This window comes from Triticum urartu, chromosome 4A (assembly GCF_056163025.1).
Source record: "Triticum urartu cultivar PI428250 chromosome 4A, HENAU_Tu73, whole genome shotgun sequence".
Lineage (NCBI taxonomy): Eukaryota > Viridiplantae > Streptophyta > Magnoliopsida > Poales > Poaceae > Triticum > Triticum urartu.
Window position 1 is genome coordinate 244,599,572 of NC_141876.1, and position 24,002 is coordinate 244,623,573.

Here is a 24,002-nt window from a genome sequence, read left to right on the forward strand (position 1 = left end):
ACTGCGCCTTCTCAAAATCAATCTTGTTTTTCAACTCGATGATTTTCTGAGCCATGGACAGTTCATTTGCAATGGCTCCATGAAACGTGACGCTTATGCTGATTGGCAGCTGAAGGTCATCAATACTGAGGCTTTGATCATTGAACCATTCATCAATGAAATTGTTTAGTATGTCAACGTCAAAAGGGGTAGATCGTTGAAGATCTCCGCCTCTTTCTTACTCTTGATCAGCTGTTCAAGGGCTTCATCACCAAGATCTTCATCGCTGGATAGATCAATGATTTCATCCTCATTCCTCAGAACAGCAGCTGGAGTCAGTTCATGTCCAGAAATCTTCTTGGGCTTCCTGGTTTTCTTTGTCTTCACGACCTTCTTTGAGACATGGGACAGATCCTCAGATTGCACACTGGGTTCAGGAGGTGCAGTGGCTAATGGCTTCATACGTGAAGCTTTTGGTGCAGCAGAGGGCTTCGAAGCTTTTGACTTCTTTGGCTTCTGCTTTGGTGGTGCTGGCGCATCTTCAGAATCTGCGTCGTCAGCAGAGTGATCCACCGTAGCCCCTGTACAGCTATGTGAGTGATGAGGCCTTCGAGGTTGTAGAAGGGGCCGATTTCATTGGGATTGGCATCGCGGGTGCCATCAGCCCTTGGAGTAGACGGACCAGGGTTGAAATTGAGTCCAAGGTCCTTCTTGTTCTTCTTAGCTGACTCTTTTGCAAACTGATAGTTGCGCTTGAAGAGATTGTCATCATCACGACACCATAACAAAGATGATGGGTCAGTGTTTTCTGGCTGTGGCCCTCGGACCATGCACGGATAGAAGCCTTGAGCAATGGCTTCGGGCTTGGACTTGGGCTGCAGATTTCGGTACAAAATATCTCCCCATGGCCGCTTGATAGCGTTATTTTCAGCATATTCAGCAGTCACAAATATGTACTTGAACCATTCTTCGGTCCAGTATCTTCGAATCCATTGGATTCGGGTCTTGTGCTCGCTGTAGGCTTCCTCAGGGTCTGTCTTGTACATTTCAAATAGATCCAGAGGTAGATCCTTAGTTGTGTCCCCATGGCGCTGCCTACCACCCTTCCTTACATACTTTTCAGTGGCCATTGGATTCAGACTAAACGGCTTCAAGATTGTGGATGGCTTCCTCTTGCTGGTCAGATAGGAACTGGCTTCAGGAGAGTGTATGTGACGCTGCAAGAACTCTGCAAATGAATGCAGACTATGAGAACCAAGGGATTCTCCCCACGGACATGTACTTGTGACAGCATTAAGGTACGAGGGGAGGGGAAGAGGTCATATGCATTCTCAGAAGATTTTGAAGATAAATCAGTTTGATGACATTGACCTCATAGTGCGAAGACATTCACTTATTTGAAGAGAGTCGGTTCCAAATTTGTACGAATCCATGAATAAGTACAAGTGAGGAATCTAACTAGTTGTGAAGCATAAGTGAATATACTTGGCATGATATGAGATGCAGACATGGATAGATCCAGATATGAAAGTGAAGAAACTACTTTTGGTAGAAGTGGATGGATTTAACGGATCAAAAAGGCAGTAAAAAGTAGGTTTTATTTACCGCTTATGAACTGCTAGATGAGGTCGAAGATAGAGAGGTCGAGCAATTCAATCTTCTGTGCCCTAACTTGGCGGCGGAAGACACCTACGGCGGCGGCAGAGAGGACGAGGTCTGCGGCCGGTGTGAGGACGGCGTTGAAGATGTCGCGGTAGCTAAGCGCTTCATCTCCGGCGTCGACGCGAGCTAGCGGAGGCGCTAGGGTTTCGGTGCGAGGGGAAGAGGTGGAAGAAGAGATAATGACTGTGGTGAGGTGTGTATTTATAAGGACATGGATGGCACAGCGTTATTACACAGGTGCCCCTGGTGGTTCACATCTGAAGGGCACGTGGCATGCATGCAACATATCAGAAGTTGTTCCACGTTCCCACGCACGCCTGGATGGTCGGGTGGTCATTTCGGCTTCTCCGGTATTCAAGCAAAAAGGATGTGGCACTAAAAAACAGATTTAAATGTTTGTCCTTTTGTCTTCTGCTGACAAGGACTCGGGGAAGACAAACGACATGTTTCAATAGAATGCATATGATTTGGATAGATAGAGTTTGAGGTAGAAGCACAGAAGAGGTTAGGGTCCGATCACATTCACTTAGTTCAAGAAAAGATTCAATCATGAAGACATAGCTATAAGTGAATGTTGTAGAGGACAGAACACGTACATATAGGGTGGGTCTATTCTAATAACACCCCTTAAGACCTTATTCTAATAACACTTTTCTTATTCTGATAACACCTCCACTCGCCCCCACACCCACGATTCTTTCAACCAAAACCCACCTACCTCCTCCTCTCTTGCACCCCCACCTCCATCTAGCACGATTCCCCTTCCCCTCCCCCTCCCCCCCGGATCCACCTTCTGCCCCGCCGACGCCACCCTCCCTCCTCCTTCTCCCGGCCAGCACCGCCCCGCCTCCTCCTCCTCCTCCCGCCTGGCGCCGCCCCACCACCTCCTCCTCCCGCCCGGCTCCTCCCCGCCTTCTCCTCCTTCCGTCCGGAACCGCCCCGCCTCCTACACCACCCATCCGGAGCTGCCCTGCCTCCTACACCTCCCATTCGGCGGCGCACCGCCTCCTTCTCCTACCATCCGAAGCCGCCCCGCCTCCTACTCCTCTCGTCCGGCGCCGACCCGCAACGGCCCCGGCCCCGCCCCGCTCCAGCCATGGCCACTGCCCCCGCCATGTGCTCGCCGGCATCAATGGCCCCTGCCCCCATCGCGCGACCACCGCCTGACCCCTCACCGCCGATGGCCTATATCCGCCCCAACCCGGCCGGATCCGAGGCTCTCTGGCTTCAATGTGTGGCTTTGTCGCGCAGGTGGGCAGGGGGAGGGGCATGTGCGCCACCGCAAGTTGGACGTCGTGGTGCCCCTGACCTCAACCTCTGCCTCGTTCCTCCGCCTTCAGGTCAGATCCGCCACCACACAATGGATCCAGCTCCCCTGCCCCTATTTCTCCTCGCCGGGCAAGGTTCCAGGGCTTCTCCCTAGCCGTCCATCCTCTATTCCCCTTTTCCTCTTTTCCCCCTTCGCCGCTGGAGCAGCACGGGCACGGCGGTGCAGTGCACTATGACTCCACGTGCAGTGCTCTACGACTCCACATGCAGTGCAGATCGATTATTGCTTGCCTACCGTTCAATCGTAGTAGATCCCAGCCAGGAGTTGTCGCCCTCACCGTTGTATCCTCTGATTAACTCTGCAGTTCACTTTGTATGATCGATGGCTATTTGGCAAGAAGTGCAGTTCCCACCTCCTCCCTCGATGGTACTCCTTGTGGCCTCGGTTGGCTTCCCCACATTCCTCTTTCCCTCCCGGCACCGTCCTGCAGTTCTCTCCATGTGCGGATGCAGCCCAAAACCACGCGCATGCAGCTCGCTGTACGTCAGCCCTTTGAGTGTAGTATACCTCCTCTGCACAAACTGATGCATGTCGGTCACGGCCATTCCAACGCTTCCGCTTGGATTTTTTACGTGCGTGATTTGGAACCTGCGCACGCAGATCGCGACGCGTAAGACGCACACTCTCGCGTGGGAGCTTGCGTGCATGCTTGGCGGGCGAGCATGATGGATGGATCACTAGCTAGCTAGCTTGGCTTTGCTTTCTGAACCTCATGAATCCATCGTTGATGCACTTTGTGCGTTCTGCAGGTTGGACAACGGAGCACTGACTTCAAGGCATGTGTGGTGGAGAGCGGCAAGAAAGAAGCAGATCCAGTGCATGCATGGGGGTCAAGTGCCCGGTGGTGTGCGACGAGGTCGTGGTGCAGCAGCTCCTCGCCCTCAAGTACCCCGACACGGCCACGCGCTTCGACCGCTTCCTCCTCGAGTCGTACCTCGAGAACAACGACTCGGCGAAGTGGTGCCCGAGCATCCCGCACTGCGGCCGTGCCACCCGCGTGGGCGCCGGCGAGCGCTACACCAAGGTGGAGTGCCCCTACGGCTTGGGGCTACATCGTTGTCTGTGTTTTGCGTGGTAGCCGGCTTGGGGCCTATGTTCTCGTACAATGTAAAAATAGCATGAAAATGAAGTGCACTCTGTTGTATCCAAGTGCAAAAACAAATTGGGAGAAAGTAAATTGGAAAGGGCTAACTTTTTATGCAGCTCACTCTGTTGTGTGCAGTAGAAACAAAATTGGAAAAAAATTGATGCAGTACACTCACCTCGTCCCGGCAATCCATACTCGTTGATGAGAAAAGTTACGGAGACGATAAAAGAAAAAGAAAGTGGTTCACTTTTCATAGTATTTTAGTTCACCAACGCTCGACATGAAGTGCACTCGACCTCGTTTGCGAAAATTTATGTCCCATAAAAAAAGAAAATTTATGTCCCACAAAAAAGAAATCATGCAGTGCACTTGTCTGTCTAATGAAGTGCGGTTTTTAGTCTAAATAAGTGCGGTTTTCTGTCTGATGTTGTACGACCCGTTTACGGTAGTCTCGAGGTTCACTTTTCATAAGTATTGCGGTTCACCAACACTTGACATAAAGTGCACTCCACCTAGTTTAGGAAAATTTACGTACCACAAAAAAGTAATGCGGTTCACTTCTTGATAGTGGTGTGGTTCATTTACACCCGATGTGAAGTGCACTCTACTTTATCGTCCTTGAAAAAATTACGTTCGAATAAAAGAAACCATGCAGTTCTCTTGCCCGTCTAATGTAGTGCGGTTTTCCGTTCGATGTAGTGCGGTTTTCAGTCGGATGAAGTACCCACATCAATTTGGGTGTCGCGAAAAACAGAGTGTCCGCATTTCGGTAAATTTAAATCTGCTCTTAAACCGTAAGGAATTAGAGAGAGTGTTCTACATGAAAAAGTTGCGTCTCGTCGATATATTTCCAACGGCATATCATTTGAATCATTTCAATGACCGGTTTGTAAAAATTTCGCGAAAAATGGCCGCTGCCACTTGTCGTCTGCCACACGATTTTCAAAATTAACTTAAAACTGTAAGGAATCTCAAAACCATTTCTACATACGGAAGTTGCGCCTTGTCCATAGCTTTCCAACGACATAATACACGCCTCGTTTCGACAAACGGTTAAAAAACTAGAGCGAAAACAGTACCGAAAATTTGAAATTTTTTGAAAAACAGAATTCCGCGATTTAGTAAATTTGAAACTGCTCTTAAACCGTAACGAATTAGGGAAAGAAATAGATATGAAAAAGATGCGCCTCAACATATCTATCCAACGGTGTATTGTTTGCTTCATTTCGACGAGCAGTTAAGAAAAAAATGCGAAAAAATGCTCGCTGCCACTTGTTGTGGGCCGCACCATTTTCAAAACTGCTCTTAAACCGTGAGGAATCTCGAAAAGTGTTCAACATGGCGAAGTTGTGCCTAATCCATAGCTTTTAAATGATATATTACACGCCTTGTTTCAACAAACGATTAAAAAACTAGAGGGAAAACAATACCAGAAAGAACACTGTGTGCAGTTTTTTGCCACGGGGAGTTCACTCGCCTCAGTACTGCAGTGCTCTAGCTAAAGAAAGTGTAGTGCCCTCGCGTTGAGCATGCAGTATGTAAGTTTTATCGGAATAGTTATTCTGAATATTATCGGAATAGACCGGCTGTGTGTGTATATATATATACATATATATACATGAAACCAAATCAGTCTTGAAGACAAACCAAATGCGAATACTATGCAATGCGGACGCCTTTGAAACACACCAAACAAGAATTTGGTAGTGGCGTTACCCACCGTATAGGAAGTATTAGACCCAGACACGGCGCACAATTATCGTGGCGCTCCGAAGTCAAATTCCACATTAATGTATTCACACTTAGAGTGTATGTATTCATTGATTGAAAATATACGATACTTCGTGTGTTGCACATCTAAGTCATCAACATGCATAAGCGTTAGGATGTGTGTCCAATTACATGACATTCAAGGATTCTAAGATATTTAGCTCACACCGCAACTTGCAAAACCTTTTCTCATCCAAGGGCTTTGTGAAGATATCTGTCAATTGCTCTTCAGTGTTGACGTGAATGATATCAATATCTTCCTTCATGACATGATCTCTAAGAAAATGATGACGGATCTGAATGTGCTTTGCCTTCGAGTGCTGGACTGGGTTGTTGGAAATATTGATGGCGCTTTCATTGTCGCAGTAAAGTGGCACTTGCTTCAGGTGGATGCCATAGTCCTTGAGAGTTTGCTTCATCCATAGAAGCTAAGCGCAGCAAGATCCAGCAGCAATGTATTCAGATTCAGCAGTGGAGAGAGACACGCAGTTCTACTTCTTTGAAGACCAATAGACAAGAGATCATCCAAGAAAATGACATGTGCCTGATGTAGACTTGCGATCAACCTTGTCACCAGCATAATCAGCATATGAGAATCCAACTAGATCAAACTCCGAGCCCTTTGGATACCATAATCCTAGTGTTGGGGTGTAAGCCAAATATCGAAGAATTCGCTTCACAGCTAAGTGATGTGACTCCTTTGGTGCCGCTTGGAATCAGGCACACATGTAAACGCTAAGCATTATATCTGGCCTAGATGCACATAAATAGAGTAAGGAACCAATCATGGAGCGGTATACCTTTTGATCGAACTCTTTACCATTGTCGTCGGGACCCAATTGACCTTTGGTTGGCATTGGCGTTGTGTACCCTTTGCAGTCTTGCATTCCAAACTTCTTTAGGCAATCTTTGAGGTACTTCTCTTGAGATATGAAGATGACGTTGCTTTGCTGACGGATTTGAAGACCGAGGAAGAACTTCAGCTCACCCATCATGGACAACTGATATTGCTCTTGCATCATGTGCCCAAACTCATCACTGTATCTCTTGTCAGTGCAGTTGAAGATAATGTCATCCACATAGATCTGGCACACAAACAGTTCACCATCGTATGTGTTTGTGAAGAGAGTGGGATCCAAGGAACCAGGTTTGAAGCCTTTGCTCTTCAGGAAGTCTTTGAGTGTGTCATACCAAGCGCGAGGGGCTTGTTTGAGGCCATACAGTGCCTTATTGAGCTTGTATACCATGTCAGAATGTTTTGGGTCTTCAAAGCCAGGTGGTTGTGCAACATATACTTCTTCTTCAATCTTCCCATTGAGAAAAGCACTCTTCACATCCATTTGGTATAGGAGGATGTTGTGATGGTTGGCATAGGCTAGCAGTACACGAATGGCTTCATGCCTAGCCACCAGAGCAAATGTTTCATCGAAGTCAATCCCTTCAACTTGAGTGTATCCTTGAGAAACAAGACGAGCCTTGTTTCTGACAACTTGACCATGCTCATCTTGTTTGTTGCGATAGATCCATTTGGTGCCTATTATATTGTGCCTGCGAGGATCAAGACGCTTGACAAGTTCCCATACATTGTTTAGCTCGAACTGTTGAAGCTCTTCTCGCACCGCTTGAATCCATTCAGGTTCCATGAAGGCTTCAGCAACTTTCTTGGGTTCAGATATAGAGACAAATGCAAAGTGCCCATAGAAATTTGCTAGTTTTGTTGCTCTTGAACGAGTGAGTGGACGAGGTGCATTGATGATATCGATTATATTCTCAATATGCACTTCATTTGCAACACGAGGATGGACTGGACGAAGACTTTGCTCTGGCTGATCATTGTCTTCATTTTCAGCATTGGCTTCAGGCTGAGCAGTATCTTCAGGTTGACTTGGTGCAGAAATGATAAGTTCTTCTTCAGCCTGTGCCTCTGAAGGTATGATCTCTCCAGTTCCCATAAGCTTGATCGATTCACTAGGTGGGACTTCATCTAGCACATTTGGCAGGTGCTCTCTTTGCGAGTTGTTAGTCTCATCAAACCGCACATCCACAGTTTCAACCACTTTATACTGAAAGAGGTTGAAGACTCTGTAGGAGTGTGAATCCTTTCCGTAGCCAAGCATAAAACTTTCATGTGCTTTCGGTGCAAATTTTGAAGTGTGATGTGGATCCTTGATCCAGCACCTAGCACCGAATACTCTGAAATAACTGACATTTGGCTTCTTACCAGTTAGGAGCTCATAGGATGTCTTCTTTAGAAGCTTGTGAAGATAAACACGGTTGATGACATGGCATGCACTATCAATAGCTTCAGGCCAGAACTTCCTTGGAGTCTTGTACTCATCAAGCATCATCCGAGCCATCTCAATGAGTGTTCTGTTCTTGCGCTCCATGATGCCATTCTGCTGAGCTGTGTATGGAGCTGAGAACTCATGAGTGATGCCCAATGTATCAAGATAAGTGTCGAGGCTGGTGTTTTTGAACTTTGTGCCATTGCCACTTCTGATGTGCTTGATCTTGATGCCATAGTTCGTCATGGCACGATTGGCGAATCGTCTGAAGACATCCTGCACTTCATTCTTGTAAAGGATTATATGCACCCATGTGTATCTTGAATAATCATCAACAATGACGAAGCCATAGAGGCAAGTAGTGGTAGTGAGAGTAGAGTAGTGAGTAGGGCCAAATAAGTCCATGTGAAGCACCTCGAAGGGTTGAGATGTTGTCATGATTGTCTTCGAGGGATGTTTGGCCCTTGTCATCTTTCCAGCTTCGTAGGCACCACACAGATGATCCTTCTTGAACTTGATGCCCTCGATGCCTACGACGTGTTTCTTCTTCATGAGTGTGTACAAGTTCCTCATGCTAGCATGCCCTAGCCTCTGATGCCAGAGCCATCATTGACGCCTTTGCTAGAAGACATACGGCCAACTGTGGTCCCGCTGAGAAATCTACCATATACAAATCGTCTTTCCGATATCCTTCAAAGACTAGAGACTTGTCAGATTCCATTAGAACAAGGCAACGATATTTCCAAATATCACAATCATGTTCAAATCACAAAGCATCGAGACATACATTAAGTTGAAACCAAGGGATTCAACAAGCATCATTTTATCCATGTGCTGATCCTTTGAGATTGCAACTCTACCTAGACCCAATACCTTGCTTTTACCAGTGTCAGCAAATGTAATGTGACTCTTATCAGATGGACGTAAGGTTGAGTCCATGAGAAGACTTCGATCACCAGTCATGTGGTTAGTGCATCCACTGTCCATAATCCACTCAGAAGCCTTTGGTATCGTACCCTACAGTGCTGTTAGGGGGATAGGCTTCACCAAGGGAAATGTGAAGCATAAACATTTGACGAACAAGCATATTATCAAAGTTCAGATCCTGGTTAGGACAAATAGGATGAGTGTCAAGGAATCAAGGAACAAAATACATAGTAAGACCATTTGGGCATTTTATCTTGCGCCCCACAAGATGTTTTAGGTCCCCAACATAAGCATCAGACGCCTTCGATTTTCGGCTGGAGACCTTTCCCTTGGCACCACGTCCCATGAAGCAGTAGGTGGGAGCAGAGTCATCCTCATCATCAGCATCAGCATTGGTGTCGAGGCCATTGTCTTCAGTGTTGATGTAACACCCACGATGCGACTATATCTCCCATGTGTCAGAGCACGACTTAGAGGCATAACCACATAGTAGGCATGTCGCAAGAGGGGTAATCTTTACACATCCCATGTACTGAATAAGAAAGAGATAAAGAGTTGGCTTACAATCGCCACTTCACATAATACATAAATATAGCATTGCATCATCCAGATACAATCAAGGTCCGACTACGAAACTAAATAAAGAAAGACAACCCCTAATGCAAAAGATCCCCGATCGCCCCAACTGGGCTCCTCTACTGATCGTCCGAAAAAGACACATAATAACGTCCTGAATCCTCGTCGAACTCCCACTTGAGTTTGGTCGCGTCCCCTGCACTGGCATCATCGGCACCTGTGTCTGGTTTTGGAAGTAATCTGTGAGCCACGGGGACTCAGCAATCTCACACCCTCGCGATCAAGACTATTTAAGCTTATGGGTAGGAAAAGGTAGTGAGGTGGATCTGCAGCAAGCACTAGCATATGTGGTGGCTAACTTACGCAAATGAGAGCGAGAAGAGAAGCAAAGCATGGCCGAGAAGCTATAAAGATCAAGAAGTGATCCTGAAACTACTTACGTTCAAGCATAACACGAGACTGTGTTCTCTTCCAGGACTCCGCCGAAAAGAGACCATCACGGCTACACACGCTGTTGATTCATTTTAATTAAGTTAAGTGTCAGGTTTTCCACAACCGGATATTAACAAATTCCCATCTGCCCATAACCGCGGGCATGGCTCTCGAAAGTTCAGAACCCTGCAGGGGTGTCCCAACTTAGCCCATCACAAGCTCTCACGGTCAACGAAGGATATTCCTTCTCCCAGGACGACCCGATCAAACTTGGAATCCCGGTTAAAAGACATTTCGACAATGGTAAAACAAGACCAGCAAAGCCGCACGATGTGCCGACAAATCCAGATAGGAGTCGCACGTATCTCGTTCTCAGGGCACACCGGATAGGTCAAGCTACGAGTAAAACCAACCCTCGAGTTGCCCCGAGGTGGCCCCGCAGGCTGCACGTTGGACCAACACTCAGAGGAGCACTGGCCCGGGGGTTTAAAATAAAGATGACCCTTGAGTCCACGGAACCCAAGGGAAAAAGGCTTAGGTGGCAAATGGTAAAACCAAGGTTGGGCCTTGCTGGAGGAGTTTTATTCAAGGCGAACTGTCAAGGGGTTCCCATTATAACCCAACCGCGTGAGGAACGCAAAATCAAGGAACATAACACCGGTATGACGGAAACTAGGGCGGCAAGAGTGGAACAAAACACCAGGCATAAGGCCAATCCTTCCACCCTTTACCAAGTATATAGGTGCATTAAAGTAAACAATATATAATAATGATATCCCAACAAAAATCATGTTCCAACAAGGAACAAACTCCAATCTTCACCTGCAACTAGCAACGCTATAAGAGGGGCTGAGCAAAGTGGTAACATAGCCAAACAACGGTTTGCTAGGACAAGGTGGGTTAGAGGTTTGACATGGCAATATGGGAGGCATGATATAGCAAGTGGTAGGTATCGCGGCATAGCAATAGAGCGAGCAACTAGCAAGCAAAGATAGGAGTGATTTCGAGGGTATGGTTATCTTGCCTGCAAAGTTCTCCGAGTTGACGTAAGCTTGATCCTCGTAAGCGTACTCAATGGGTTCCTCGATCACGAACTTGTCTCCCGGCTCTACCCAAGGCAAGAACACAAGCAAAGGAAACCACAATGAACCAGGGTGCAATGCGCAAGCAACATGATGCAAAACATGACATGACATGCGGGATGTGATATGCAATGCATATGCGTGCTTCAGAAGGAAAAGATTGAACCAGGCCTCAACTTGGCAAACCAAGTGTGTCGCTGGAAAGATGAGTTGATTTCGGTCGAAATCGATATAAAGATTACCGGAATCGGATGCACGGTTTGCAAATGGCAAGCAAAACAAGAATGGCACAATTCTGCGATTAACAGCACGATGCTATCTAGAATGCAACAAGAAACTAAACTACTACACTCCAACATAGCAACACGGCAAATGTAAGTGATCTACTTAAGATGCTTGACAAAATATGAACACTAAGCTACGGCTAAATCACACAATAACAGGTTCAAACAAGCATGGCAAAAGTGCAAAAGATATCAGCATCATAGACTTAGTGGAAAAAACTAACATGTCAGGAAATAACACCAGGAAGCAATGTTTAGAGCAAGATATCAATATGCTATAGGAACAGAACATAGCAATACAAGGCATGGCATGAATCTACTCAAATCATATAACAAAAGCCCCTTACTGACCATAAGCCAAAAGGGCACAGAAAATATGATGGCACCCATGTAAACATAGCAAGTTTTGTTAACAGATTCAGACTTAGCAGAAAACTGGACATGGCATAAACAGAATTATGAAGGCATGTTTCCGAGCTCAATACACTCACCACAAGGCATTGCATGACAAGATAAGCATACTACCAGCAATAAGACATGATCATGAAGCTAACCATGGCAAGAACAATCTCATAGCATGCATGGATCAACTACAACAACCTTGGCAAAATTGATTAACATGTAAACAATCTGCCAGGAACATTTTATAGCAAAAGTAGAGCAAGTTTGAGTCATGCTAGGGTACTCCATAAATGCAAACAGGAGCATGGATGGATAGAGCATAACCATATGCCCAAATCATCCTTACTAAACATACTCAAAAGAAGCATGGATCTCTCTGTAGCAACATGAACACATGGCATAAAAATAACAGCAGGGAAATGACTTGGTGAAATTCTAAGTCCCTAAAAACAGCAATATCACGAGAGCTACTTTGCATGCTTGTGCTAGTCACCACATTGATCACAAAAATACATGGCATACACCCCTGTAAATATGGCATGGCATAGCCCAAAACACATGTAGAGCTCATGCCCATATGTAGCACACAATAATCATGGCAAAAATGACAAATGCTCAAGATCTGCTAAGTAACAGGGACTAAAATTTTATAGCCCTCTTTCACCCATGATTTGGGCATCGATATAGACTCAAACAAGCATGGTGCAATGGAAAAAAATGAGGAGCACATCCTAATGAACAATTTGATATATGGCACGCACAAAACGGAGCTACGGATGCGGAGTTATGATGCAATGAACATGAGCTTAAAATGTTAAGTACTTAGGGAAAAACGGGGTCAACCTAGGGTTTGACCTGATCTGGATGTGGATCTGGCACGCGCGGATGACGAGGACGGTCGGGGTCTTCACCGAAGTAGCGGAAGTCGGTGGCCGGCGCGGAACTCAACGGCGGAGGAGGTGGACGACGGGTCGCGGTCTCGGGCGCGGGCCGGGAGGCGCGGGCCGGTGAGGTGGCGCAATCCGGCGGCTGGAGTTGCAGTCGGCGGCGAGCCAGAGCGGAGCGAGGCGGTGGCCGGCGCGGAGCTCAACAGCGGAGGCGGCGCAGAAGCGCAGGCCGGGAGGCGGATCCCGCGGGCTTGCGCGGGCCTGCTCCGGGCCCCGCGGGCCGCGATGGAGGGAGGCGGCGGAGGCGACAGGTGGCGGCGCGCGAGTGGACGGGGCGCGGCGGCGGTGCGCGAGTGGACGGGGCGCGGCGGCGGCCACGTCTGGCATCGTCCGGACATGTCCGGCGCGGAGGGAGAGGGAGGTCTAGGGTTAGACTGCGTGAAAAATTCGGGAGGGGCACATATTTATAGGTAGAGGGAGCTAGGAGAGTCCAAATGAGGTACGGTTTTTGGCCACGCGATCGTGATCGAACGTCTGATAGGATGGAGGGAGGTTTGGATGGGTTTTGGGCCACTTTGAAGTGGTGTTGGGCTGCAACACACATGAGGCCTTTACGGTTCCCCGGTTAACCGTTGGAGTATCAAACGGACCCCAAATGGCACGAAACTTGACAGGCGGTCTACCGGTGGTGTACCAAGGTCTCTTGGCAAATCTCGGACCATCCTAAGAAAGTTTAACACCCACTCATGAAAAGAGACAAAATGGGGTGCCGGAGGACGTAGGAGTGTCGGATCGCAAAACGGACAACGGGGAAAATGCTCGGATGCATGAGACGAACACGTATGCAAATGAGATGCACATGATGACATGATATGCAATGCATGACACGGACAAAATGCAAAATGAAGACAAAACACAACCACGAGGGAATATCATAACTTAGAGCCAAAAATGGCAAGAGTTGGAATACAAATATGGTAAGTTACATCCGGGGTGTTACAACACTCCACCACTACGAAAGGATCTCGTCCCGAGATCTAGGACTGAAAGAACTCCGGATATTCGGAACGGAGGTGGTCCTCGCGTTCCCAGGTGGCTTCTTGGTCGGAATGGTTTGACCACTTCACTTTCAGGAATTTGATAGACTTGTTGCGAGTCTTGCGCTCGGTTTCTTCAAGAATAGCAACGGGATGCTCATGATAAGACAGGTCTTCTTGGAGATCAATCTCTTCAAAGTTGATGGTGCAGTCAGGAGTCTTGAAACACTTGCGCAGTTGTGACACGTGAAACACGTCATGAACATTTGCAAAGTTGGACCGAAGTTCGAGTTGATAGGCGAGATCGCCTCTTTTGCCAATGATCTTGAAAGGACCCACATATCTAGGGGCAAGATTCCCTTTGATACCGAAGCGACGAGTACCTTTCATTGGAGACACGCGGAGGTAGACATGGTATCCGATCTCGAAAGCCAAGTCATGATGCTTGCTATCATAGTAACTCTTCTGGCGCGACTGCGCGGCTTTGAGATTTTCACGGATGACTTTGCACATTTCTTCAGCTTCTGTGAATAAGTCATTGCCAAGAAGTTGGCGTTCACCAGCCTCTGACCAATTAAGAGGAGTACAGCACTTTCTGCCATAGAGAATCTCGAATGGGGCCTTGCCCGAACTCGCTTGGAAGCTGTTGTTGTAGGAGAACTTGTCATATGGAAGACAATCTTCCCACTACATACCGAAAGAAATGACACAAGCCCTGAGCATATCTTCAAGAATTTGATTGACTCGCTCGACTTGTCCACTAGTTTGAGGATGAAAGGTTGTGTTGAAGCGAATGTTGGTGCCCATGGCCATCTGGAAGGAATTCCAGAACTTAGAAGTAAAGATGCTTCCACGATCTGAAGATATCAACTGCGGAATGCCATGCAAGGAGACAATCCTGGAGGTATATAGATCTGCCAACTGAGCTGCTGTGATAGATTCTTTGATAGGAAGAAAATGAGCCACTTTAGTAAGCTTTTCGATGACAACGAAGATAGCATCATTTCCACGTTTGGACTTGGGAAATCTAGTCACGAAGTCCATCTCAATATGGTCAAACTTCCATTCTGGAATGGCAAGAGGTTGGAGGAGACCAGCTAGCCGTTGGTGCTCTACCTTCACTCTTCTGCAGACATCACATTCATTCACGAACTGAGCAATTTCTCGCTTCATTCGAGTCCACCAATACGACTTCTTGAGGTCATGGTACATCTTTGTACTTCTAGGATGAATAGATAGGAGTGAATTGTGAGCCTCGTTCATAATGACTTTACGAAGGACACCTTTAGGAACAACAATTCGATCCCCGAAGAATAGAGTATCTTTGTCATCAAGGCGGTAGCACTTGTACTTGGGTTGGCTCTTGGCAATCCCATTCTTCACCTTCTTCACCATTGCATCAAGAAGTTGAGCCTCACGAATCTGATCTTCCAAAGTAGGAGAGACTTGGGGGTTGGCAAGGAATCCTCGAGGAACAACTTGGAGATTCAATTTGCAGAAAGCTTCACAAAGATGCAGTTGGAAGGGCTTGAGAATCAAACTGTTGCAATAAGCCTTCTTGCTCAAAGCATCAGCAATGACATTGGCCTTGCCTAGAGTATATTCAATACTCGGATTATACTCTTGAATCATTTCGACCCAATGAGTCCGCCTGAGGTTGAGGTTGGGTTGAGTGAAGATGTACTTGAGGCTCTTATGATCAGTGAAGATGTCCACTTTCCTTCCCAACAAGAGATGTCTTCATGTTAAAAGAGCATGGAAAACTGTCGCTAGCTCGAGGTCATGAGTGGGGTAGTTCTTTTCGTTGGGCTTCAACTGGCGAGAGGTATAGGCCACAACTTTCTTCTCTTGCATTAACACAGCACTATAGCGACCAGACCTCAAACAGTTTGATCTCTGTGCTCCGGTGTCATCCCTGGATCAGTAATGCTGACACCACACAGTACTCGGAGGATTTATAGCAGAGTAGCAATCACACACTTATTACATCGAGTGTCTCAAAAGAGAACTTATTACAATAAATATGGCTTAAGGCCATCTAATAACGATAACATCGGAAGGCTTGGAAGATAAGTGAGTCCATCAACTCCAACGGCATCACTGAGTATAGAACCACGACCTAAAAACTCCTTAATCATCGTCTGAAAAGTCTGCAACATTAACGTTGCAGCCCGAAAACGGGTCAGCACATGGAATATGCTGGCAATGTAACACATAGAGAGTAATGGAATGAAATAACTATACTATATGCATATTTGGCTGGTGGAAAGCTCTATGGTTACAGTTTTGCGTAAAGCCAATTTTTCCCTACTTCAAAGGAATAAAATTTATTTAACTATCATGGTAGTTGTTAAACATTGAGAATGGTTGACAGCATCCTCAATCCCGATTAAGCATCATCATTAAACATAACCCAACAAAATTAATTTAGAGTAACATGTTGAGATTCACATGATAATCCAAGTACTAGATACTCAAGATGTCCATAACCGGGGACACGGCTAACCATGATTAGTTTATTACACTTTGCAGAGGTTTGCGCACGTTTCCCCACAAGACTCGATCGCCTCCGTTTGGTTTCTCGCACTACATGGTGTTTGAGAAGACGGATGACCGAGACATAGTCTTTCAGAAGCGCTAGCACCTTACGATCGGGTAGACTGTACCACCTACATCCCCTACATCTGCTAGTCTACCACTGTAAGAGTTCGCACAACTTAGTCAACTATGCTAGAGCCCATAATAGCTTGTGGCTGCACACGGAAGTTTCTAGTATGAATAGTCTCATGATCCCTTTGAGCCTGGGTGGCGGTCCAAAAGAAAACAGGCAAGTCCTGGAATACCCAGGTGCCTCAATCCACCCAGATGTGTGTTTAAGTTGCCACCTTAGATAAACCATTAATTATCAATCTCACATCTGTCATGGATATCACTCACCCAATCCACGTCTACTAGCATAGCATGGCATAATAAGCAAACGTAGAAGTAACTCCCAAAGGTTTGATAATAACAGGTAATAGGTACTACCTCATCTACTTCCCATCCCACAATTTAATTAGATCCTAATCATGCAATGTGTGAGGATTGATCTAATGCAATAAAACTGGGTAGTAGAAAAGGTATGATCAAAGTGTTACTTTCCTTGCTGATGATCCGCGAAACCTAACGATTCGAAGTAACAGGCGGCGCACTCCGGGTACTCTATCACAAACAAACAAACAAGCATACAATAAGTACTCATCTAATGCACGGGTAAAACTCAAATAAGAGATCTAACCAGAAGGTTCAACTTAAGAACTCCGGTTGGCAAAAGAATCAAATCGAACGAAGCAAAGAAAGTCAAACGGCGAAATAAAACAACTTCGTTCTAGTAATCTGGATCTAGGGCAAATTTTACAGTAGCAAAATCTTGTTTAAGTTGGTTAAACGGATAGAGGGTTTCGAGATGAAACTCTAGGCGCTTGAATCGCCTGATTCCGATAAATGAGCGAAAAGTTATACTAAAACGAAAATCGGATCAGGAATCGCGATCAGAAAAATCGCGGATTTAATTCGAGAAAAAGAAAAACGACGAACGCTGATCTTTTTTTAATATATTCCGCTCGGAAGAAAAAATAAAAAGAAATACTAAACGGACTCCAAAAATTCCGAAATAAATTTTCACGGGCTTCTAAAATCAAGCCGCACAAGGTGAACATTTATTTGGGACCTAAATGCAATTTTGAAAACGCACATTTTTTTCCTAAATTCAAATAAAACACCAAAAAACTCTGAAATAAAATCTTATTTGATTTTATTATTAAATCCTCAATATTTCTTTATTTTGGGAAAGTCATTTTATTCCCTCTCTCATATTTTTGTAATAGAAATAATTGATGATAAAATAAATAAAATCAAATGATCCTATTCTCAAAATTTGAGAGAACTCAAATATGAAAATAATGAAATCCCCAACTCTCTCCGTGGGTCATTGAGTTGCGTAGAATTTCTAGGATGAACCAAAATGCAAAATAAAAATGATATGCATGATGATCTAATGTATAACATTCCAAATTGAAAATTTGGGATGTTACAAACCTACCCCCCTTAAGATGAATCTCGCCCTCGAGATTCGGGTTGGCTAGAAAATAGGTGAGGGTGGTCCTTGAGTAAATCTTCCTCTCACTCCCGAGTGGCTTCATCCTCTGTGTGGTGGCTCCACTAAACCTTGCAAAACTTGATAACCTTGCTGCGGGTAACTCGGCTGGCAAACTCGAGAGTCTTGACTGGTTTCTCCTCGTAGGTCAAATCGTTATCCAACTGAATAGTTTCTGTCGGTTTCAAAACCGGCGGATCTCGGGTAGGGGGTCCCGAACTGTGCGTCAAGGCCGGGTGGTAACAGGAGACAAGGGACAAGATGTTTTTTACCCAGGTTCGGGCCCTCTCGATGGAGGTAATACCCTACTCCTGCTTGATTAATATTGATGATATGGGTAGTACAAGAGTAGATCTACCACGAGATCAAGGAGGCTAAACCCTAGAAGCTAGCCTATGGTATGATTGTTGTGTATGGAGTTGATTGCCTACGGACTACAACCCCCCGGTTTATATAGACACCGGATAGGGTTAGGGTTACATAAAGTCGGTTACAATGGTAGGAGATCTTGAATATCCGCATCGCCAAGCTTGCCTTCCACGCCAAGGAAAGTCCCATCCGGACACGGGACGAAGTCTTCAATCTTGTATCTTCATAGTCCAGGAGTCCGGCTGAAGGTATAGTCCGGCTACCCGAACACCCCCTAATCCAGGACTCCCTCAGTAGCCCCTGAACCAGGCTTCAATGACGACGAGTCCGGCGCGCAAATTGTCTTCGGCATTGCAAGGCGGGTTCCTCCTCCAAGTCCTTCATAGAAGATTGTAAACACCAATAGTAGTGTCCGGCTCTGCAAAATAAGCTTCCACATATTGCCATAGAGAGAATAATATTAACACAAATCAAATCTGCTGACGTATCCCGCAGTGTGTCATCACACTACAGCCAAGTCCTTTACTCGAATCGTTTTTACTTTTCCACCTTAGCATGTTTTGCGAGGCGATTTCCTTGGCACGTCTTGTCAAAGCAGAGATCGTGTACCCCCTTTACGGGATTCTCATCAATACGGATGTGGGTAATCCAGCCGCACCATTTATCACGGCGCTTGGGAGGCAAGCGAGTTTTACTAGGCTGGTGGGGACGCACAACCGCATCCGCCCATATAAGGGGATAAGGATCCACCTTTTTACCTACGCCTTCTTCCTCCTTTGCCTATCCATCTCCTGCGCACTCGAGCTCCAGCGCCCAAGCCCGCACTTCCCACCTCAACCTTTTCCAGCGATGTCCGGAGCGGGAGGCAAGTGGATGGTCTCCTCCGTCACGGAGGGCCATGTCAAAAAGCTAAGGAAGGCCGGATACTTGTCCAAAGACATCGCGCACCGGCTTCCCGAGGAGGGGCAGCTTCTCCCCACCCCAAGGCCCCATGAGAGGGTAGTATTCCTTCCCCACTTCCTCCGCGGACTGGGTTTTCCACTCCACCCATTTGTCCGGGGGCTCATGTTTTACTATGGCCTGGATTTCCACGATCTGGCCCCGAACTTCGTCCTCAACATCTCGGCGTTTATCGTCGTGTGTGAGGCTTTCCTCCGCATCCGCCCCCATTTCGGCCTCTGGCTCAAGACCTTCAACGTCAAGCCCAAGGTGGTGCGCGGCAGCCAGGCGGAGTGAGGAGGCGCCATGGCGGGCAAGATGGCCAACGTCCTATGGCTCGAGGGCTCCTTCATGGAGACCCTGAAGGGGTGGCAATCGTGGTGGTTTTACATCACCGAGCCACGCGATCCGAAATGGATCGCAACCCCCGAGTTTCGATCCGGACCCCCCACGCGGCTTATGTCCTGGAAAGAGACGGGCCTGTCGTGGGGCGACGAAAAAGAGGTGACCGGATTGCAAACATGCATCCAGTCCCTGGTGAACAAGCCGATCAAGCTCGTCAATGTAGTCCAGGTTATGCTCGTCCGCCGGATCCTCCCGTGTCAACAACGGGACTTTAATCTGTGGGAGTTCGACCCGGCGCAGCACCAAACCCTTAACAGGCTCTTCGACACAACGTATGAAGACGTCTGGAAGGTGCTAACCAAAGGCGCCAAGGCTCCCACATCCGCTTCCGAGGACCGCGGATACAGCTCGCAGCGTCACGCTAGCGAGGTAAGCTATTTTCACCTTTTATAGGATGTTAAGTTTTTTCATAGTTTGACTCTATGCGGGATCTAAATTCCCTTACCTTTGACAGGCTTGGCGGGCGAAGTCCGGATCGATTAACTGTCCGGCTCCCTTGCCCGAAGACCCAGCCCCCGCTCTACTAGCGAAGCTGCTGGTTCCGGCACCTTATGTGGTGCCGGAGAAGAAGGCCAAGAAGAAGAAGGCCACGGGGACTCTAAAGAGTTCCCGGCATATGGTGGTGTCGGACTCGTCGTCCGACGAGTCTGAGACGCACTCCCCCCGTGAAGACGAGGAGGAGGAAGAAGAAACCTCTCCCCCCCCCAGCGGGGGGAGGAGAGAAGAGGGAGGCCGCCCCAACGGGGGAGGCCGAGGGGTCTAGGAAAAGGAAGACCCCTCCGCCGGACTACGCCCCCAACGCCGAAGAGGGCAAAGAGGAGTGGCCAAACAGGGCCAAGCGTCCGGCGAAATCGTAAGTTCAGATATCAGAATAACTCATGATGTTCCTTTGTTGCACAGCTTTACCTAATGTCGAACATAATTATGCAGCCCGCCCCGGGCCGAACTCAACGAGTCGTCGAGCGGCTCCCTGGATTCATCGGACGTGAACTCAGTTCCGCCCGCTGTCTCCCCCCGCGCTGCGGATGACGCCGAAGTGGCATCACAACGAGCTCCGGGGCAGGAGGAGGTGGTCCTGGAGGAGCCGCAGGGCGACCTCCCGGACCCCAGGAGTGAAGGGGACAAGACCCCCCAGGGCTCCAAGTCCGGCTTTGTGCCGGACACCGCGCCGGAATCTTCAACAGTTCTGGACCGCAGTAGGCGAACTCCTTCCAAGAGGAGCAAGCCTTCTGAGCCGGCGGCCTCCGTCCAACCGGAGGTGCCGGACAATCTGCTCGAGGTGCTTGACGGCGCCTCCATCGACGAGGAGCACCGTACTATTATGAGTATGGTGATCCAGAAGGTTCAGTCCGCCAAGAGCGGACTGACTGAAGCTTGCGCTAGCCTTCTAACAGGCTTCGATGTAAGTAAAAAATATGTAAGAATATAACCGCATAGACAGTAGCCCCTGATGCTCTGTTTGGCGTTCGGAAAGAAAAGCCGAATAGAGGATCTATTAAATTTCGCAGGAGTCTAAGAATAAAGAGTCAATATGCGTATGCAGGCTTCGCTGCTAGCCACCGCCGCACTGACTGCGGAGGTGGGTGCCTTGAAACAGGGACTTGAGCGGACCGAGCAAGAGCTCGGCCTTGCCAAGCGGCAGCTCGAGGAGAAAGAAGGTAAGAAATACCTTACAAAAAAAGTGCCTATAGAGAGGCGTGATTGCAAAAAATAACAGGATTGCACTGCTTATTATAGGGGCCACGACTGAGGTGGCGGCCCTCAAGCAGGCGCTGTCCGAGGCCGAAAAGAAAACAGCCACGGAGCGCACCGAGCGAGAGAAACTTGGGGCTCAGGTCGGCGAGGTGCAGCAAGAGCTTCAGGCTCTCATGAAAAAACATGAGAGTTTGGAGCTTGAGTCAAAGACCCAAGCGTTTGAGCTCGCGGCAGCCCTTGAGACTGCCATGTCTGCCAAGGCCGGAGCCCAAAAGGCCCTCCAAGAGTTGGAGGAGATTAAGAAGATAGCAGCAGGTAAGGCATTCTTTATGCAAAGCAGAAATATAAAAGTAAACTACTTGTTACTTACCCGAATCCGGAGTTCTCCAGGGGCATTCGCAGATCTTCCCCGCAGCGTATCCGACGCTGCCGCATTCTACCAAGCTGAAGAGGGCAGCTCGACGGAGAAGGTGTTCTGGTCTCAGTATGCTGAGGCCGGACACCCTGTGCCCTTGAGCGACCAGCTGAAACAGCTGGTCGAGCTCCACAAGGCGGCCGAACAGGCCATGAAGGGCTTCATAGTTCGGCTGTGGCCCGAAGAGGCCCTGCCTGGGAGCTACTTCGGGCTGGTGCGGCGGCTGGTGGAGGCCTGTCCAAGGCTCGAGGTCATCAAGCGCTCCGTCTGCATCGAAGGTGCCCGTCGGGCCCTTGCCCGTGCAAAGGTGCACTGGGGTAAGCTGGATGGTGAGAAGCTTGTGAAGGACGGGCCGCCGCCGGGGAAGGAGCATCGCAAGCCCGAGAACTATTACAAGGATGTTCTTGCGGGTGCCCGCCTTGTGGCGGATGAATGTACCAAGGATGTAATTTTTGAATAAACTCGCTCGTTTTTATCCTGTGCGCTGAAAACTTGTTCATAGGCGCTTAAGCAATGCTTGTTGAATTTAAAATATTATTTTCTGTGCGGCCATTTATCAAAAAATTGAGAGATGGCCAGTCGTCGGCTTCTGCCCCCATGCCACTAGTGCTGGGGTGTTCGGGATAAACCTGAGCGCTCTTTTTCCCATAGTTTGGTCCTTCGAGGGAGGCGCTCAGCACAATGAACCAGGCAATCGGACTATAATGCTTGAACACTTTCACTTAGCCATAGAACTTTATAATTTTAAATTTCGGCGAAGCCCCTAGTTCGGAAGACCGAGTTCGGGGCGCTATCCACGCCTTGGCCGGACAAATCCGGCTCCTCGCTCGAAGCGGCATAAGTCTTTAGGGACTCGAAAAAACCTCTCGAACAGCGACCGGTCTCTCGCCTCATCATGACAGTCAGTTTTAGCTTTCTCCACTGAGGTGCTTAACCCAGCTCAACCGGGGCACAATCGCAGTGGTTCTCCTAGTGCTACCTTAGCCGATATAGCGGAACGTAAGGCACCAAAACATAGGAGCCGGGCAAACCCAACTATTGACCCAAATCATGATTCAGAGCCGATGCATATAGTGCTATAAGTTCGGGGTGCCGCACTTGTGAAAGTGTACGGACTTCTCACACCATATTAAAGGGTACTGAAGCCCCTGGCGTACTTGTCGTACCACAGTGTACGGGTGCAACATGTCATTAATGAACATATATAAAAGAGAGTAATGCAGAAAATAGACAAAAGCTATGCATTGTTTATATAAAGGCTATTTATCAAAGCCGAACGATACAAATAGTGCGGTAAGCAAAAGATATTGGACTATTCAGTATGTCCTGACCGGGGGCAGGCCGCGGAATTGTATTTAAAACAGGTATACCGCTCGTAACAGAGACCACCTGGGAGTTCCATAGTGCGGCATGGCTTGTCTGCCTCCCTGGATCTTGCATCATTTGTGCGGCAGTCGAATTGCCGAACAGGTCATCCGAAGTATGGAGTCCTGAAGGTAAGAAAAAATTAAAAAGAGAATCCGGCAGCCCCTAGCACGTTTTAAGCCGTATTCTGGGCGTGCCGTTATTATGCCCCTTCCCCTGTGCCCATGGTATTTCAAGGGCGTAGTTATGTATGCGAGGTACTGGTTTCGCTATGTCGCGATAGCTGGGGTTGGGGCTGCATTGCTACGCTTGCTCAGAGTGTGCAGGCAGTCCTGCTGTGGGTTACTCCGGGCGCGCTTGGCAGTGTCTGGCTTTTTAATGGCCGTACTGGAGAATTGCCTGAGAAGGCTACTTCGTACCTCCGCTGCGAGAGCCGCCGTATGCTCCTCCGTACGGAGGGAGCGTTCGGTGTTTCCGTTGACCGTAATTACTCCTCGAGGGCCTGGCATCTTGAGCTTGAGATATGCGTAGTGCGGCGCGGCATTGAACTTTGCAAATGCGGTTCGTCCGAGCAGGGCGTGATAGCCACTGCGAAACGGGACTATATCGAAGATTAACTCTTCGCTTCGGAAATTGTCCGGGGATCCGAAGACCATGTCAAGTGTTACTGAGCCTGTACAGTTGGCTTCTACACCTGGTATAACGCCTTTAAAGGTCATTCTTGTGGGCTTAATCCTTGAGGGATCTATGCCCATTTCCCGCACTGTATCCTGATAAAGCAGGTTCAGGCTACTGCCGCCGTCCATGGGGACTCTTGTGAGATGAAATCTGTCGATGATTGGGTCGAGAACCAATGCGGCGAAGCCGCCATGACGGATGCTAGTGGGATGGTCCCTTCGATCAAAAGTGATCGGGCAGGAGGACCATGGGTTGAACTTT

At 47.9% G+C, this 24,002-nt stretch overlaps 1 protein-coding gene across 1 annotated transcript; it reads left to right on the forward strand.

Annotated features, from left to right (window-relative positions):
- The first annotated feature begins 1,064 nt into the window (after positions 1 to 1,064).
- LOC125555455 (uncharacterized) lies at positions 1,065 to 4,260 on the forward strand. The gene is made up of 3 exons (XM_087520453.1): positions 1,065 to 1,186; positions 2,393 to 2,981; positions 3,721 to 4,260. The coding sequence occupies exons 1-3, from the start codon at positions 1,065 to 1,067 to the stop codon at positions 4,258 to 4,260; spliced, it is 1,251 nt and encodes a 416-aa protein (XP_087376579.1).
- Positions 4,261 to 24,002: the final 19,742 nt, after the last annotated feature.